Below are 20,586 nucleotides of genomic sequence, written 5' to 3' on the forward strand. Positions count from 1 at the left end.
TAAAATTATTTAATTTTCTTTTATTACACTGAACGCAGTGTTTATTTCCTAAGGGGCTCTCAAGTGAGATATAACGTATTACTTCAGCCCCCTGTGACAATAACAACTCCTTTTTGGTGAACTTAAAAAAGCCATCTTGAGACATGAAACCCAAATTACCTATTATAATTAAGTTTTAAAGGGAAGTGAGTGCTTGCAAAGTGATGCCATCTCAGTAACAAGACACAATTAGGATAGTTTTTAACTATCAAAAACAATGTTGTCTTTTTTTTTTTTTTCCAATGGTATGTGGCCAAGGAGATGTGCAGGAAGGCCCCAATACAGATTTAGGGTAGAATAGGGCCACAGAGGGAACTATCAGAAGGAACAGAGACTGCAAAATTAGCCTCTTTCCTCTGGCTGAGGAAAACCAGGCTCTGTCAGGCAGGGAAAAGTGGAACGAAGAAATATATGAGACTCTACTCTGCCTTGGGATTACGTCTAGAATAGGATAGATGGGCATCAAAACATGCGCGACTCTAACAGAAAATCTTTACAGCCCGAGATTCAGGTTTCTGTCCTAGCAGGAGAGCAGTGCCTACTCATTCAAGCATCACTCTGTGTGCCCAAAAGAGGGAAGTCTTGGTCTATGTGCGAGGCAGTTACACATAGAAGGCTGGACACGGACACTAGTCAAACGGACATCATATGGGACAGAAGATGCCTTTGGGCGCCAGCCAAAACCAGTCAGGCACAAAACTAAAGTTTTTATCTGTATTCATTTTTAAAGTCAACAAAATGTATGTATAGCATATGTGAAGGAGCCCTAGGTCTAGGACTTGGCCGCAGTGTCCAACTTACATATTCTCATTCTCAAGCGGTTGGGACTTTCATGGCTGTCTTGCCTTCAAGAAACTACTTTTAAAAATGAATAATAGGTTATAACGTATGCTGTTTTGTGAAATATTAAAATAAGAATCCCAAGGTAGAAAATTAAAATAACTCTAACCCAATGATGTGAATTTAAAAGTTAAGTCACAATGTGGACCTTTTGACTGAATACTGCACACCTGCTCTTAATCTTAGCATCATACACTTTTAACTAATGTGGTTCTAAAAAAATTACACTAACTCAAAAACCAAAAAACTGAATGCTAAAGGAATCTTCGCCCTAGAGCCTTAAAATGATTCTACCTAAAATGTTTTTAAATTTGACCAGTAATTTAAAATATGATCATTCTTTCACAGTTTATGTTTTCCTGCAGTAATTACGGCTCTAGTACAATGTACTCTGCCTTCCTCTGATACGACAGTAAGTTCTAAAGGTTGTGCTGTTGGGATGGGTTTAAGTACGCTAATTTCCTATCAGAAGAGGAAAATTAATGTTATTTATTGCCTTAGCACAAACAGTTCAGATCTTTAAAAAAAATCCACATTAAAAATGCAGAGAAGACAAATATTTTTCTTAGTTTCATGTAACTTTTTAAAAAAGATATAACAGGACTGCTTTCAAAAATAGATTTTATTCTTGGAATTTGAACTGCAAATAACCAAAAAAAAAAAAAAAATGAGAACAGGGAACAATTTGGTCAGCTTCAAAATAGTCCTGAAACAATTTCGGAATTTATAATCAAAAAAGTATGTAGAGACAAAAGCATTAATAGAGAGAGCAATGGCACATAGTTACCGATATAACTTCTCATTTAAAACTCCCATTTCCCGATTGACCACCTTAAATTATAGGATGTGTTTTTTTGTTAACAAAACAGAGAGAGAGAGCATGATGACAGACTTGGGCAAATCCACTTATGGGCAGTGGGTAGACAGTACCATGGGAAGGCCAAGTGATTCATGTCAAGTGTCTTCGAAATCCAAATACATCTCTACACCCAAATCTGAGTAACACGATTGATTCATACCCACTGGGAAGATGCCAAAAGAATCTGCCATGCTTTGACCCAGCCTCTGACCTTGGACACATCTGGCTGTCACAATTTTTTATACTGAACTTGAAAATCTCAATAGGCTTTTGTCCTCAATGAAAGAGTATGTAACAGTATGAAAAACAGTTTTCTATGCTATGACTCAATAAACTATGAAGCTGAAAAACCATTTCGATAGTCTTATTATTTATAATAGCATACCATGAATTATCGCATTACGGTCAAGAAACATATTCACAAAAATGAAGCAGAATCCTACTGAAGCAATATTTTATGCAGGGCTTTATGTTCTCTACCAATTCCACTTGATTAAAATGTAAGGGAAAGGATTATTACACTTACTTAATCATATGTGGCACAGTAACTTTGGAATTCTCTTCAAATACTATAGTCATTAAACCATTACACCGTATATTGTCCACACACTGTGAAATTAAAAAACAAACAATTTCAACCCACATGAAAACCTAGGCAGATCACATAGTCTCAGAATTGTTTATAGCCACAAAAACAAGTTGAGTTTCTCATTTCATCTGTGCGCGCGCACACACACAGCAGCATGTAAACATTATACGTTGATGAACAGATTGGATACCCAGATACCAAAACTGTGCACCTGGTGAATACCCGAGGACAGACGGAAGAGCTGTGTTCTCCTGGAATGTACTGCCTAAGGACTCTGGCCCCAACGTCACAGCATCACAATTCTCGGCCAGTAGCGGCACCCGTTGAGAGGTTTATAGCTTCTGACAGTAATTGCCTCTGCTGTATTCATTCTCGGCCCGAGGGCGCTCTGGGGCAGGCTGAGTAGAAATGATGGCTTTCTTGGAGGGAATTCATCTTCTGTCTCACTAGTACGCTCTAGGCCTGCTTCTAAGGTGTTTTTTGCCAACAAATTCACACACTTGACTAGCTTCTCTAGCAGTATCTATTGGCACCATGTTGATTTGATGAGGATGTATTGCGTAATTTCGCCTGTTTCTGGAATGCACGAAGCCCTGTTCATCTTGTTTTCTTTTCTTTTTAGGAGGAAAATTCAAGAACTTCTGCTAATTTCCATTGCCTTATTAACTTATGCCTTATCAATTTAAAAATTCCCTTTGCAATTAGAGAAGGGTTAGAGAAGGATTTATTTTGAATTACACATCTTCCCTTTGAACAAACAGAAAATGAAAAAAGATTTAAGCAATTTTTAAAATCAGAACTTATATTTCTAGTTACTAGGATACCGTATAGTGATTTATAACTGTAATTAAATGGTGTGAAGAGGTTGATTGGTGGAGGGTGGGGGGCATGGGGAAGAGGGTTGTATGGGGACAGGACTAACAGACAGGGAGAGAAGAGACAGGATAAGTGATCCTTTACCTCAGTGGCCTTCTTTTCATTCTTAATGTTTCTAAAGCACAATGAGGATGCTGCTTGAGTTACCAACACAGGAAGTGAGAGGACAGAGATGGTGGTTGGTGAGAAATGTGGAAAATGAACAATGTTCCTTCAGTTTCCTTTAACATTTTAAGCAAATGGCATAGTTACACAAACAATAGCTTTAGGATGATTTAGGATTCTAGTTTCTATGTTTAGATTTTCTGTTTGTTCTTTGACAGATCAACCTGGTCCTTTTTACTGAATAATCTTTTCTTTTTCCTTCCTTCCTTCCATCCTTCCTTCCTTCTTCCCTCCCTCCTTCTCTTCCTTTGTTCCTTCCTCTTTCTGGCTTTAATATATTTTAAACATTCTTATTTTATGGTCTTTTCCAAGTTGTCATCCTATTATCTGAAGTTTCAGCAGTATTAATTCTGGCGCTCACTGTGTCTTCTGATTCTCTCATGATAGGTAAGTTAATCACAAGATTTGTAATTTTTTATTTTGAGCACACTGTCATAAGGCCTGAATTATAAAGTGTTGCTAATGGAGTGACTTTTGTGTTTGCTTCTACCAAGCAGTCTTAGGATTTCAACAGTCCCCAAAACTGCTTTTACATTAATTTCTCGGTTTGGATTTTTCACACCATTGAATATTATGCACTTAAGTTTCAAATCCATAGGCCAGAGGGGCACCTGGGTGGCACAGCGGTTAAGCGTCTGCCTTCGGCTCAGGGCGTGATCCCGGCGTTATGGGATCGAGCCCCACATCAGGCTCCTCTGCTATGAGCCTGCTTCTTCCTCTCCCACTCCCCCTGCTTGTGTTCCCTCTCTCGCTGGCTGTCTCTCTCTGTCAAATAAATAAATAAAATCTTAAAAAAAAAAAAATCCATAGGCCAGAAACACATTCATTTCTTTCAAAGGAGATTTTTAAAAATCAGAACCCAAGACTAAGACAAACTTCCTTATTTCTTTTTTCAGCTAATGGGAAGAGTTTTTTTGAGTTCTCATCTCACAGAAGGGATACCCTTCCAATAACCAGGCTTTAAACAGGAAGCTTAATTCGTTTAAGGAGCCCAAGGCTACCTTGGTCCCTTTAGTTAAAACCCCTTGGGCTTGGGACCAATTCTCAATCTAAAATCATTCCTAGGTCTCTAGGTGTTCAGCTTATAAGCTTTCTGCTCTAAGTTTCTTCAGTATTTCTGACAACTAGATTTCTGTAAAATATCACCAATCTGTAAATATCACCAATGTATTGAAAAATTTCATTATACTGATTTTATATGTTAAACATTTCTGTGTTTGTAACTACAGGGTATCTAAATCTGCTCAGTCTTCTACACCCTCAGAATTGGAGTCTGAGATAAATATTTTAGATCCAAAAGAGATTTATGTGACTACTTTTGACCATCTCATTATCCAGTGTCATATCTCATTCATAAATCTTTCTGATTTAATGTCTGAAGCATTCTATTGAAAAAAATTTTCACTTGTGCTCAAGTTTCAGGAAATCAAAACATACATCTGAACCATACACACATATGTACACACAACCATACCTACATCTGAACCATAGCTCCATATTAAAAATCCTCATTTCCTCCCAGGCAGGCTGCAGTGACAACTTGGGTGAACAAACAGATTGGCCATTCTGGGTCCCCTAGCTCTACTTCAACAAGAGTATTCTGTTTTTATCTCACTTCCATTTGGGACTTGCAACGATGCTGCACTGGAGAAAGGGTTCTCTTTCATAAAAAAGTCAGACTATAACAGAATAATCTGTGTATGAATATATTTATATTGGAAGGCATGGAATATATTCACAACCATATAAGCCTGTCTTTTAGTTACATTGGGGAAAAGTGACTGAGTCCTGGGAAAATAAATACAGTTCCCTCATTCAAGAAGAATCACAATAAGCAAGGTGTCGCATATCTTAAAGCATACACCGAATTTATGTGAATTAACAGTAAACCTTGAAATTAATAGACTTAATAGAATAACATGCATGTTCACAATAGCCCCAGGTAATTCTGGTGCAACTGGTCCTTAGACAACTGCTGAGAATGACTTCCTCAACAAGGTCTTTGGAGGATCTTGCTTAAGGCAATACTTGCTCAAAGGTCACTGGTTTACTGGGATCTATCACCACCCTTTTTACCTTCTAACACTTCTAAGTAGTGGGAAGAAAGGTTAGATTCAATTTTTCTCTTTTAAATCACCTTTTTATGTTAAAGTAAAAAATTCCCTATTGACTCTAGAGAAGCTATTTTAAGGGAGAAAGCATGTGAGAGTGTTATAGGTGTGTCTACACAACACGTACGTTTTTACACTTCTGCCCAAACCAAGCTCAGAGGGGAATTTTAATTCTGCATTTTAGTTAATACCCATAATTACGGAAAAATCTGTTTAATACACCATTATGTATGACAAGAAGACAAGCATAAATGAATGCACTATATTGAATGGTCAAATCCTCAGCCTCAAATTTTTCCCTATAAATAGATGAAAAGGGAAGAATTATTGGTCAAGACCATTAGCTATTTGTTCATTTTGCTGGAGGTGCCAACAGTTAATTATGGCCCTACTGGTGTAACTAAAGGTGTAATTAATCATTCGAGCAATTGTTACTTCTAAAAATTACAGCTTCAGAGAAAAAGGTCTGGCAAAACCAATAGTCTTAATTTTTGTATCGAGTTCTTTATGTGAAACTAGGATTGTATCAATATTCAGAAACCACTTTATTATCTTAAATAAGAGCCATATGTGATTAGCGTAATATGGTACAATAACTTTAGCAAGGTGGCTTTAAGTCAAGTCACAAAAAAATTAAGATCTAGCAAAATAGAGTGACAAAAAAAAGATGATAAAATAATGGAGAACATATTCATAATTTGACTTGAAGGAAAATGCTTATTTCTCTAGTCTGTAGGGATAGCTCCAATGAATAAATGTCCATCTGGTATAAACAGATAAGAAACAGAAATGATAGAAAATGTTAATCATATTGATAGTTATAAAAATGTAAATCAAAACCAGTAGAGAATCGTACCACATTTCCATTAGATAGGAAGATGTGATAAATATGACAAAACTCAACAATGGCACAGGACTCAGAAAAAAGTTGCACAGGTATCTTGCTGATGATGCAGTGAAATGACAAATTACTGATTTCTTGCGTTTGGGCAGTCTGTCAAGTCATGAATCAGGAAGTCATGGAAGTGATCAGTCCCTCTGTACCAACCTCACCCTCTGTGGGGAAGATATGCCAACAAGGGACCTTGAAAGGGAAAGTAACTCCCTGTGTAACAATGTTTGGCACCACATCACATATTAATGCTAAAACCTGGAATTTATCCAACTATTTAGGAAAACCTGGAAAATTGGTATGTTAACGTGGTAGTGCGTGTGGCCATCTGAAGACACCAATATGAAGAATCTTCAGGAATATTGAAAGATGTCAATGAGGTAAAACACGAAAATGATGTATATAGACACTGGGAGCCAAACTTTAAAAATATTTCTGTACGGCAGACTGTGGAGGTTTTAGAAATGGACACCACTGATTTTCAGGGCAAAAGTTCTCCAATTTAATTGTGCAAAAGTGATCTGTGGAGCTTGTTAAACCTGGGGGGGGGGCTGTCTGGAATGTAGACTTAGGAATCTGCAAGCTTACAAAAACCCTCAGGCAACTCTACCATAGTTATCTGTGGAAATACTTTGATAAATATTAATTTAGTGTGCTGAGTATTGGGAGTATTTTTAGCTCCTTTTTATGTCCACATTTTTACATATACATAATAAAATATTAAACAGTACATTTTCAAGCATTCAGTGGGCTCACCTTATTAATAATGAATATGTCCAGAGACATATTGGGAGACTGACGAATACCATCAATGTATCTATAGCACATAATATTCCCCATAAAATGAAAATACTTTAAGCAGAGAACAAAGCCAGTTGAGACGCAGGCTGCTAGGTGGCAGGCTAGGCTCAACCCGCAGAGGAGCACTCTGTCCCTACAACCCACTAATCAAACCCTGCATTGGGCAAAATCGCTAAGTACCTCAGAGCGCTCACCACCGGACTCAGCCCTTAGCAGCAGTGGACGCCTGACCACTCCCTCCTCCTTGGGACATTTTCCTCACGTGACTTCCAGGACACCACACCCTCATGGCTGTCCTACCACACTAGAGGAACGTTCTCAGTCCTCTCGCTGTTCTCCACGACCCCTGACTCAGTCCATGGCCCTTTCCTCGTTTCTATCTCTACTTATTCCCTAGGTGGTCTCAATACTCTCACAGCCTTAAATATGACCTAAATGACACAGACTCTCCCACCTGGACCTCTCCCCTAAACAACTCCACGCAAATATCTAACAGCCTTCTGAAACTGAACCTATCTAGAGTAAGCTTCTGATATTCACCGCAAACCTCCATTAATGACAACTCCATTCTTCCAGTTGCTCAGGCCAAAAACTCTGAAGACATCCTTGACTCTTCTTTTTCTCTCACACCCCAAATATAAGCCATAATAAAACCCTATTGGCTCTACCTTCAAAATGAATTCAGAATCACAACCCTTATCTCCAGCTCCATTCCTGTCATGCGGATCAGAGTGTTCAGGAACTTTCACCTGGGTTACTCCAGCAGCTTCTCATTCAGCTCCCTGCTGCCACCCTTGCCCTCTGCTCCCAGTCCATATGCAACAGAGCAGGCAAAGAGATCGCTTTAAAACTTAAGTCAGATCATGGTATTCCTTTGTCAAACTCTTTAAGAGCTTTTCATCTGACTCAAAGTACAAGCTAAAGCCCTTTCATTGGTTTAGGGCCCCCTCTCTGGTTGGACCTCTGGGACCTCTCTGACTTCCTCTCTTCCTATTTTCCCTCTCATACATTCCACTTCAACCCCCCTGGCTTTATGTTATTCCTCAAAATAGGCAGTGTCTTCCTACTTTAGAGTCTTCACAGTGGCTCTTCCCCCTCTTTGAAATCACTTTCCCTTCATCACATATCTACATGGTATTTCTATCACCTGCTCCAGTCTTTGTTTGGATGTCTCCTGCAGCCTACCCCCTGTAGTGCAATCTTTCCTATTCTGGTCCTAGCCCCTTCTAGCATAAAACAGTATGTACTTATTTATTACATTTATTGTTTATTTTTGATCTTCCTTTCACTAGAATGCAAGCTACATGAGGTCAGAGAATTTTTGTTGTTGTTACCTCTTTTGCTCATGGTATATCACAGGTGTCTAAGCAGTGCCTGATATACACTATCACTGCATAAATATATTTGTTGAATGAATGAAATAATTTGTGTCAAAGCCACACAACATCAAGGCTCCATCAAACAGAGCAATTCCATGAATTATACCATTGTCACTCAGAAAGATCGAACTTTCTGTCAGCTTTATTCTCTAATTCGCTTGCAGATACAATCTAGAAGAATGTAACATACTAGCCATAGAGACTTGGGGAAAACTACGAAGAAGTTGTATACTTCAGCCTCGAGATGGAGCCTAAGTAGGAAGACTCACGTGGATGCTTATGGCAGACAAAGATTGTACCCTTTCTTTAAAAAACCAGTTATAGGATCATCCATGGACCCAGGGGTCTTTCTTGCGTAGCAGTGCCTCACCAGGCATGATAATGAAGCTTGGAGCCTTTATCAATTCTGTATCTTAGGAGCCTCAGTCATATCATAAGGTAGAAGCTAGAAGCAGCTAGTACATCACCTTTGTCTACTCTTATTCTCCTCATTCTTTCTACTTATCTTGGCTTCACAACACCTACAAAATTTTGTTGCATTAAGTTGTCCACTGACCTTTCTTCCCTACTGGCCTGCCTATCTTTTTGAGGCCAGGGATCATCGCATTTCCCTGATACCTACACAATACCTGGTAGCATATGTTGATTGCTCAAAAAACATTCATAGAACCAGTGAGTGATTCAGAGTTTCGTAAGGTAAGAGATGTATTACAAACAGAGACTAAAGTATTAATTCATACAGCACAGAGCTAACGAAAGTATTAATAAATCACCACAAGGATATAAGTATGCAAATACAGAAGATCCCATGTTTTCATTCTTTTTCTGGCCAGAGAAGTGCCTCACTTCAAGCTATTGATTCACCATCAAAGGAGTCCTGGGGGTATATAAGCAAAATCCAGCACTCCCGTACAGGTTGTTAAGAATGCTAATCGAAGACCTGGATTAGGTTTCGATCCTGACTCAACGCAGTTGTGTAACTTTGGACAAACACTTAGCCTTCTAAACCTCGGGTTCCTCACCTGTGAAATGGGCTGATACTTGTTTACCTTCAGAATACTATTATCACAATCAAATTAGACTATGTCTGTAAGCTTTCTTTTGACATATAAAAATTATTTTGCCCTTCATTGTCTATTTTCCCTCAGTTTTCAGTCACTCAGAAAAAATTAACATTTTTACCTAAGTTTTACACATAAACTACTATGTGTTCTTCAGAAAAAAGAAGGCATTTGAATCTACAGTATATTCTTTTTCCATTTGTCCCAATCTTCTTTTGAGTTAATAACATAGAAAATAATCACCAAGTCTTCTTTTAATATTTTCCTTACATGAACATTTTTCTCCGATATCGGCTAATGGAGTAAAAACTAATGTGGAGCTTGAATTTAGGAATGCCTAAGCCCAATCACAACAAGTTTTGATATATTTCCGATTTCTGAATAAATGCAGCAATTCCTTAACTGGGCATTGCGGATCAAGGAAAAGTAAACAAATCGGTTGCCTGATTTGTTTCGATATAAAATACAGGAAAGCTCATTTTCAGGTTTCATACTACAGACGGTATCTCTTCTCTGATGTGATTCTTTCATTTGTGATTTCTCACCACAGCTCTTGTTAGCTGTTTTTGTATCTCTCACCATTTTCCTACGTCAGAAACAAGTAAGCCAAAGATAATCTAGTGGGGGGGGGGGTCACTGGAGAATTTATTCCTCACAGGGCAATTTTAACACTGCTCAACACAACTGATTACTCTTAGAGCCTGTACAAAAGTGCCCAGGAACTAACATGCAAGGACCACATTTCAGGTAAATTGTAACCTTACAAAGAAAAACAACAGTAACAAATGGTCCCAGCTAACAAGATACACAGGGGTGATAGCAGTGACCAGAGCAACCAGGTGTAAGTTTTTTAATAAAAACAAAATAACTAAAAAATCTCCCCCCTCCAAGTTTATGTTGTGAAATTAAAAACAACAACAACAACAACAACACAACTTATGGCAGATGCCACTTGCTTACCTGACTTATGTCGCTCATCCAGGCAGCTTTCTCCTGGCGTGAAGGTGCTAACAAGACTACAGTGAAAGGGGCAGAATCAGGAGGCTCCACTACTATTTTAAAATCCAGGTGTCCGAACACTTGCCCAGAACCTTTGGCTTCAACACATGCAAAGCAAACAATTAGATGTGAATACAAAAACGTGAGTGACAGCTGCTTTCACAGAGTTCTAGTAAGATGATTGATGTGTGTTCAAATCCAGAATTTCATTTCAGGAACATGGTACTTCTCGGGCAAGGGGAAGCCTTTACTAAGCTCAGAAGTACATAAAGAAGCTGAGGTCAGCGGGTTACTCGGGACTAGGATCCCTGTCTCCTACTCACTTCCTGTTTTGTTTTTTTTTTTATTTCCATAATCTACAGAATGCCAACACTCTCTAATTCAATTCCTTTCTTCTCTGTCTGCCACTGAAAAAGTCCCTATCATGAGACCAATTCAGTGAACTGTGAATTCCCAAAGTTTGCCACTCCCACATCATTTAATCACAGGTTAAATGATTCAACAGAACTTTTCATATATAAATGACTTCAGGGAGTGTATTCTCAACATCTTCCCTGCCTCCTTAAGCAGCTCGTCTTAGCTACAAGTAGATAAAAGCCGTACGACTTGTTATTCTACCATAATTCTAAGAGATAGAATGTGACTTACAGTCATCATCACTTGCATCAGGCTCCTCGATCAACGTACATTCTATTAGAGAGAGAACCCCACCTGTCTGGAAACAAACCAGTTTCTCATTAAGAGGCTGACAGTCTTGCATACGTGGGGAAGCTCAGATTTATAAACCTTTCATTCAAATTGCCACAGAAGAAAGCACAACAGTTCTGCATCATAAATAATTTTTCATAGATTTCAAAACTAAATATAGTTGCGTAAAAGTAATTAAACTCACTGAACTTCATGATTCTTCTGCCCCAACCCACTCTCACTCCTAGTGTTTACAAATTGACCAAGTCGGTCTGCGGGAGACTGGTTGGCACCTTGAGAGTGAACGCAGCTGAGCCCACCAGCCAGGGAGCGCTGTATACGCGGTCCAAAGCCATTGACATGGCGCGGGGTGAGATTTCAGGCACTAATAGCAGAAGGTAGAGATGGGCAAACTTCTCCTATAAAGAGCCGGATAGTACATCTTTTAGGCTTTGCAAGCCATATGATCGCTATCGCAGCCACTCCAACCTGCCATTTTAACGAGCATGAGAGCAGCCAGACAATATGTAAACACGTGCGTGGCGGCGTGACAATTAAACTGTATTAACAAGCAACAGGCTGCGGGCCGTGGTTTGCCGACTCTCCGTATAGAGCAAGATAAAATAGCATATAGCAAATATTAGATCAGTACACTGAAGTGACTTAACAGGATTTTTGTAGCTTAATAGTCGTCATTCTTTCCAGGTGATGTTAATTGCACTTCTTTATGGAAAGACACTTCAATTTCTATTATTTTGGATACCATTGGCAACAAAGTACACGTCAAGCTTAGCAACTGCACATTGCCTCACTATGCACTTGTGACAATCTGGGTTTTATGATACCAGGCATGGGAAAGCCATAATTAAATTAACCTCAGCGCCTCTCGAGTGCATGGACATTAGCGGAATAGTCACGTAAACCCGTACCTTGAGCAGATGCAGCTTTCCTCCTGAGCTTCTCGTACAAATTAAAAAGTGTTTTGTAAATAAGAAGCACTGTCTTTCTCCTTCCTTTTTCAAAGACAATGAACCCAGGCGAACTTTACTAAGTTTCCCCCTCTCAACAGAAGGTACTTGAATAAGAGAACCTGGTGATCACAAAAGTGAAGAATACACAGCAATTAAAATTCTGCCAAGTGAGAGCTGTTCTTGATGCAATAACTCTAGGGCCTGTTTCCCAAGATACCAAGGGCTTATTCGATGCACCACTGGAAGTGAACCCACTACACTCTGAGCAGAAGAGACAATGCACTGCGTTTTAAGGGTCCAAGTAATTCCTCCTACTTTCGTGAAACACTTCAGACTTGATTATTCATCTATAAACTTTAAAATAAGTTGGAAAGAGAGCCACGCTGGAATTCAAAAACAAGGCACTTCTGCCATCTGTCCCTTGGTGCTCTGATCTCAGTCAACTTATTAAGAATAAGAATATTGTATAATTACATATAATAATAGTAACATAATAAAAATAGAATTTATTCTTCCTGAGGCCATGAAGGTAGACAAAGAGCATATTAGTAAAGTTTACTTTGTATTTAAAAAATGAAATTTATAATGCATGTATACTATAAAGATAAACAAATTATACAATTCAGTGCAATTTAGTTAATTTTTAAAGGGCAGTTATGTCAGGTTACATTTAAATTATGTATGATGGGGCGCCTAGGTGGCTCAGTCAGTTGGGTGTCTGACTCTTATTTTGGCTCAGGCTGTGACCTTGGGGTTGTGGGATCAAGCCCCACACGGGCTCTGCGCTGGGTGTGGAGACTGCTTGGGTTCTCACTCTTCCTTTCCCTTTGCCCCTCCCCTCCCTTGCGCTCTCACGCACTCTCTCTCTCTCTCAAATAAAATATAAATAAATAAATAAAGTGTGAGAAAAATTCTTTGTGGAATCTAAATGGAAGAGAAGTCATAAAGTCCATACCCAGAGCATTCCTGTGAGCAAACTGTCTTCCATTCAATGCGAGAAGCTCTACATAGACTTTATAATTTCACCCTAATAATGACCTCCCTCTCCCCACAAAATAAAATTCCAATCTAAGTTAGATATCAAACCAAAAAGTACTGGAAAGATTCTTGTAAATACCTTGACTTCTGAATTACCTTGAGTCGGCAATATTTCTACTATTTGTTCAGTCTGCCACCTACCCCAAATGCAGCCTTACAAAGGCACACATCTGTCCCGTAGGAACCATTAAATGCATATCCAACCCTTTAATATTAACAGGGCTCAGCACTAAAAATGAGATTGCAGGCAACCTCATTTCCTCTACATACATTTTATGCATTTCTTAATTTTTTTTTTTTAATGAGCATAGATTACTTCCATAAGTGGGCAAAACCCCACTAAAGTTGCTCGTATTTGTAAAATGGCAAAACTATGACTGTGGGTCACAAAATGTTCACATTAGCATATGAATGTTCCAAATAGCATCTACTTTTTAACAGAGAACTAAAGAAGTGCATGGGGGCAAGGGGGTTCCAAGCCTCCATGTCCAGATTCCATCTAGTCAGGTGAGTGTTTAGGTGGGGCTGCCTCACAGAGGCAAAGTAGGCAACTATTGGAGGGTGGGGGCAAAGAATAGCATGGAAGGAGTCCTGGGGGAGGGTGTGGGACTGGGGAACAAGGGGCAGGAGAAGGCTTGACTCCACTGAAGAGAAGGGGCAAGAGGAAAGGGAAAGGAGGAGGTGAGGCAGGTGGGAGCAAGCTGTCAGAGAGCACAGGCAGCAAGTAATTAAATTTGAAGAGTAAAGGAGGGGTGGGGAGAGCAGAAGGCAGAATGCCTATGGAAGAAATGAGCAAGTAACAGAACGATTGTACTCATGAGGCTCAAGGGTGGAATCAAACCCAAAGGAGCTCCTTCGGAGGACCTGGCTCACCCCTCAGTTCACAGAAGGGAAATTGAGGCCCGAGGACCTAAGTAGCTCTCTTAAGGTCACACCGGAGTGAGCGGCAATGCCAGGAGATAGCAGCGGATTCAGCAACATTAAAACTGACCCCTGGGAAGGGATCGGATGGGAGAAGACAGTACATTCTAGCTTTGCCATGGGTGGTCGTGAGATCAGTTAGGGCAGAATGAAAGACTGGCGCTTCAGACAAACATCCTGGTGGATAAACGGGTCTAGGAGTCATTTTCAGAAAGGTTATCACCAAGTTCATGAAGACTCAATATCATGTGTTATTAAGCACTTCTAGCATTTAGTGATTTTGTAAAACAGAAATTACAGAATATACCGTTAGCTCAGATATTAGTAATACTGTAAAATTCACCTTTCAGGGAAAAAAAATAAATGTTTCCTTGGCAACAATACACTAATCTGTTTGATCCGTAACTGTTCATGTCACTATGTATATTAGGTATATACAGAAGTCTATACATCAGAATTAAAAGTGAGCAATTTCAACACTATTGTTTGGTTTATAAAATAATCATATTTGAAAAAACATGTTAGGAGGATTTGTTTTCACATTTCATTTTATGTTTGACCTGGTGTTTCAACACAACATAAGACTTGGAGACTCCTCTCTAATACAAATTAAAGGAATATTTAGTATTAAATCAGTAATTCCTCCATATCAGAACATTGCTGCAACACAGTCCATTGCATCTCTATCGTCGGTCAACCTAATAATTGGGGTCAATTTACAACAAAACTTCTGTTAATTCAATCACTAAATTCTGAAAGAGTGGCTTTCAAGACTGGCTAATGCCCTTATTCTTCATTCCACTGAGTAGTGAGAAGCAACAAAGAGCAATTTCCAGGTTATTTGGTTAGGTATTTGAGAAGGTACACTTATTTCCAGATGCCATGTTACAATTCCAAAGAACACTGCTACACTGAAAGGACATGATTTCCAGTCTGGGAACGATTAAGGTACCACAGACGTCCAGGTCTCATTCGAAATGCATTTAGCTCTGAATTCGGTCACCTTCACTTAATGATCCTAATTCACATTTCCACAAGACGTTGACTCTGCATAATGGGTTTTGTGCAAAATGTCAACTCAGAGTGCCTTATCGTCTACTAAATATCCATATATATTTCATGTTTTTGAAAAATAGAAACTCATTCTAAAATTTAGATCTTAGTTTTTAAATTTACATCATACTCTCACAGGCACTAGACTAGATGCTCTTGTGGGCATTACTAGTTCATGTAATCTTCACCATATCCCTCAAAGTTGGGTACTATTAACTCCAATGTAAGGAGAGCAAACTGAGGCAAAGGAAGTTTAAGTAAATTGCCCAGTATCCTACAACAAGGAAGAGGAGGCAGGAGTTGACCTCCAGTGACATGGCTATACTGTCTTCCTATTATTGCCTCGGACTCTTACACTTTGGTTCCACAAACTTTGAGTAGATTTTAGAAAATGAATGACATTATCAGACCGCCATATGATACAGTCCTTTGCATTCTGCTCATCAACTGTTTAATAATTAGAAACAATTTACAGTAAAGCTTCTGTTATTTCAATCACTAAATTCCCACAGGTTGACATACGAGATTAGCTGATGCCCCTGTTTCAAGGAGAACTTTTGGATGACCTGGATGGCTTCTTTTTTCTAGTCCTCAGAATAACAATTCATTTATGATTGAAACCACACATATATTTGTGCATATGCACACACACACACACACACACACACACACTGAAACATACCTCATACCATCCCTAAAAGTAACATAAATACTAGTGGACAATTAGAGCTAATTTGTAGTCCATTTCAAAGAAAATAGAATCCTTCAGGTTTAAAAGAATAAGAAGCCTACCTCACTGGGTTTTAAAATCTGTTAAGGGTATTTAGAAGTGATAATAGGAGCAACCCAAGCAAAACGATGTAAACTTCCCAAATTATATGTCACTGGATTCTTTTCTACTTTCGGATTCAGGTCTGATTTTTTAAAACCAACTTTATTGAATAATTCCTAAAGACACTAACCAGCCAAACAATACAGAAAAATACTGTAAAGACAAATCAGTATATCAACATCAGTACAATAATAACATCGGCTATATTAATAGGTGACAGTAGTGCTTTAAACATGTGGCACAAACAGGCAATCAATAACATCTGGACAGGAATCAAAGAGAGAAGCGGCTCATGAGTGCTTTCCCTCCAGGTGCATTGAAAAAAAAAACGACATATTCAATATACTCGGCCTTCCAGTATTTTTCATTAGAGATGTTTTTTCAAACTTAGATAAGAGCAGTCTAAGTTTGTAGAAATAAATGTTTATGCATCATAATACTTGTCAATCAAAAGATCTTTCAGAAATAGAATACTAGTTACAGAAACATTTGTTTGCATTCTCACGTATTATATAGCTCTAGTCAATTAGTATTTTTTCCATGAACCCCAAACACAAGAAAAATACAAAACAAGATATCTAACAACCAAAATTGCAATTCAACAAGCAATTCAATTTACTCCAATGACCGTCTTTCAGGTATCTATAATGGAAAGCAGCATATAAGGCAGGAGAGGACTCATAAACACGGCCCTTCAGAGTTACAATGGCTGGGAGCGACTGGCGTGCCAACGTGGACCTGTAATAAACAAGAGGACGGAACACACGCACGAGCAGTGAGGGGCCTCGAAACCAGGAGGAAGGAAAATTCATTCTAACTGTTGGGAAGGGGAGAGAAAGATGAGGAGAAAATTGTAAAAGGCTCCCCAGAGGTGTCTGACCTGAGCCCGGGAGGACAAGCCAAACTTCCGCAGGCACAGAAGGGATGGATGAGGGCAGCCCCCGTCCCCAGGCTGGGGACGGCGCACGGGAAGGCACAGAGCCAGGCAAGGGCCAGGAAGGTAAGAAGCCATGTGGGGACACAGTCTGTGCGGAGGAAGAGAGGGGGATTAGGAAGGCCTGGTGTCGTTTACCACTATATTTAAAGGGAAATCAGTATCAAAAGCCAAAAATGGGAGAAGTTATCATTTCCTAAAATATACTTCCAAACTTTAACATATGTGTAACTTCTCTCTCTGTAAATAAATAATGGAAAATAGAACAGCACGTGTTACATTTTTTAAGTATTCTGTGCAAAAATTTATGTTCACAGCTCAAACAATGTCTTGTTGGATGAGGTAAAAAAAAAAAATGTTAAGCAGCACATTTTGGTAGGCAACGGAAATGCAAATATCTTCAAGTGATATCGGCACAGTAGGAACAGGCACTACCTTAAAGGTTAATCCTAGTTCGTGCCACTGCTCGCCAAGTTCAAAACTATAAATGTGGGCAATGCGTCGTCTCAAATCAGCTCCGTGGGGCATGCTCCCTCCCCTCAGAGCACCTGAGCACCGAGCAAGGGCTGTGGCTGAGGTTTAGAGCCCTGGAGGGAGACGCGCTGTGAGGCGGCTGCTTCTCCAGGTTCAACACTCCAAAAGCTCCATACACTAGGAGATGCTTGCAAAGCACACATGCCACCAACAAGACACATTTCACCATTGCCAAAGCCCGGCGGGGGTCAAGAGACATTTCACTGGGCAACTGGAGCTGCCAACAGAATCAAATCATGTCATGTGGGGCTGATCCAGAAGTGCTGATGAAGAAGGGGAACAAGAGACAGCTGTTTTCACTGCGGACATTGTCCCCACCGCTATGTGAAAGGGCTTTGAGTAATGCAAGTTTCTCTTGGGCCTGGGCCTGCGTATCGTCGCCACCTGGCTCTGCCACGCCCATCGGCCAGACCGATCTGTCCTCCTTGGAGCTGTAGAGAACGTCTGGTCCGCTGAGGAGGACAGTCCAGTCAGAATGTAACTTACTGTCCCACTCGTGCTTTACTATTATTGTGTTGCTGTTTTTCATGGCCCCTGAAAAGAAACAGCACAAAGGTGGGCCTCAACCACAGCCTTGGTCAAGGCCATGGGGATGTCCTGCATGAACGGTATCAATCGCACAGCTACATCAAGCCTGCTCCAAAATGCCTTCCGGGATCTGCCAGTGATACTGTGACAGTCGCAGAGATCGCTAAGACCGTGGGTCCGCCGAACAAGGACTTACCTTGGCGGATGAAAGTCTGGCTGGTGTCCAGCAAGATATCACAGCCCTCTACGATCATTCTTTCTATGGCAAGGTTCTTCCTTATGTTTTCAGTGTCACTCACTTCATCGTGCATTATCCTGTCAGACACAGCACGGACAGATCTCAGGGAGACGGATTTTCTATATACTAGCCGGTGTGCAAAGAGCTCTATCTGGGATGCTCAGTTTTGAACTTGGATCAGTATAACTGAGGCTGTGGGGAGAGCAGACCTCCAGGCTTCAACCGGCCATGACTCAAACCGAAGCCAATGTATATAACGATTCTAAATGACAAGTGGGTCAGCGACTCAAGTACCCTGGGGATACTGCTTATAAATGCAACAGGAAAGCAACATATTATTTTATGAACAGCTCCCTTCATTGAAATTAGAATGCCATATCTTAGAGGTGGAGCAAATCAGAGACCTTTATACCATTTATTCCATATAAGCTGAAGGATCACAGATGTAAATAATTCCCTGAAACAGTGAAAAGTCACGGAAAAATCCAAAATACACTTTCTTTAGCTTCTTGCCAAATATGAACACAAAGATACAACGAAAAATCATTTTCCTATTATGCTAAAAGAAATGTTAACATTTTCTAACTTAAACCCAAATATACCTATAATCTCAATTATATAAATTCACAAGCTATAAAAACATATTTTTTTTTCGTGGTTAAAATTAATGTGTAAGCTGATTCAGCACCCCCTGAAGAGCTAGCATTTCACGTTAAGGCGAATCTGAGAAGCTGCACTGTGTCTTGCTTCTTGCTCCCTGGACATAAATATATTAGGTTTCCACAGAGACTAACTCACTGCTTTCTCGAACCAAGCCTTTATTATCAGTTCTCCACATACCTGGATAGTTCCTCTAGTTTCGATTTAGCAAACTCCAGACTTTTCCTTTCCACGTGCTCATGGGGTGTGTGAGCTAGGAGTTCATGAAGTGTGATGATATACCTGGGGATCTGAATGCAGTGAAGGCCGGCATGAGCAAGAGGTCAGCATGAGTAACCCGGACGTTCTCTACTATGCTGCCATCATGTCTGAGAAGCTCGTCTCTACTTTCACAGCTGTGAAATGAACTATGCTTCAAACTTACACACACATACACACACACACACACACACACACACACACACATTCACCAACAACACAAGAGTAATAAAATATTATGTTCCAAAGAAAGAGTGGTTTCTTTAGGTTTTTTAATATAATCTTATATTTCCTAATCATAAGATTTGAAAATTGGTTCATAGGGAAACACACAGTGATTATCAAGTCACATGAGCCTGTATTTTAGATATATTTGTTCAAAAATGTTTTTTTTTTTTTTTTTTTTTTTTTTTTTTTTTTTTTGAGAAGGAGAGAGAACATGAGCGAGGGGGAGGGACAGAAAGAGAGAGAGGGACAAGCGGACTCCCTGCTGAGCCGGGAGCCCCACACAGGGCTCGATCCCAGGACCCTGAGATCATGACCTAAGCCAAAGTCAGATGCTTAGCCGATTGAGCCAACCAGGCATCCCCACAATTTTTTTTTTAATTCATAATCCTACTGCAATGTTCTAAGAATTAAAACTTAGGGGAAGATATATTCACCTTTATTAAATTCTCATCCTACTTCACCTTAACTCATCCTTCTAGCAGTAAAAAGTGTTGTTTAATTACATTATTTACTTATACTTTTGTTTATGGATAAACTACCTGAATTCTATCAAAAGCAGAAACTCCACCAGCCCTATGAAGATTTTTAATAGAATACAGTAGAGATTTAACTCAAGTTATAGGGATCCTACATATTCATTTTTTACTGGCTTACAAACTAAAATTTTTAAGAAAGCTGGGGCAGTGGGCTTAATTTTAACAACAACACGCATGAACAACAGGAACCGTAATACTGCCGCTATGGGTCAGATCGGAGCTCGAGGTTGGCGTGTACACCCAAAGCTCCAGAGCAACGTAAGGGTTATTTCCCCATTTTACAGAGCTAAGGAGGAAACAAAGCGTGAAGCGGTCTCACAGTAAATGCCACAGCCAGCCACGATCATGGCTCTAACTGGTGCACGAGCCCACTGGGTCCCTTCTGTGGGGCCTGGCACCTCACTGGGCCCTTGAAAAGACTTGTGAAAATGAAGAAAGTAAAACAGCCTCCAGGGTGCTGGGCGAGCTCCTTCCCTCCTGTCCCGAGGTGTCGGCAGCTCCATCCACGGATCTGCTTTTGCTCTCGTGCAGGTGGTGGCCTTCGTGGGGTTATTTAC

The 20,586-nt window shown here is 39.9% G+C and overlaps 1 protein-coding gene across 1 annotated transcript in view; it reads right to left on the reverse strand.

Moving 5' to 3' along the window:
• The window catches only part of RASGRF2 (Ras protein specific guanine nucleotide releasing factor 2), a 232,251-nt gene that overhangs the window by 108,180 nt on the left and 103,485 nt on the right, over positions 1 to 20,586 (reverse strand). Inside the window, exons 8-13 of the mRNA XM_040622131.1 lie at positions 19,188 to 19,297; positions 18,306 to 18,424; positions 12,228 to 12,388; positions 11,260 to 11,326; positions 10,573 to 10,709; positions 2,265 to 2,347 (exon numbers count right to left, since the gene is read on the reverse strand). Coding sequence (XP_040478065.1) covers positions 2,265 to 2,347; positions 10,573 to 10,709; positions 11,260 to 11,326; positions 12,228 to 12,388; positions 18,306 to 18,424; positions 19,188 to 19,297 — 677 coding nt within the window. The remainder of the gene's footprint in view (positions 1 to 2,264; positions 2,348 to 10,572; positions 10,710 to 11,259; positions 11,327 to 12,227; positions 12,389 to 18,305; positions 18,425 to 19,187; positions 19,298 to 20,586) is intronic.

The sequence above is a fragment of the Ursus maritimus genome, unplaced genomic scaffold (assembly GCF_017311325.1).
Source record: "Ursus maritimus isolate PB19 unplaced genomic scaffold, ASM1731132v1 scaffold_5, whole genome shotgun sequence".
In the NCBI taxonomy this organism is placed as follows: domain Eukaryota; kingdom Metazoa; phylum Chordata; class Mammalia; order Carnivora; family Ursidae; genus Ursus; species Ursus maritimus.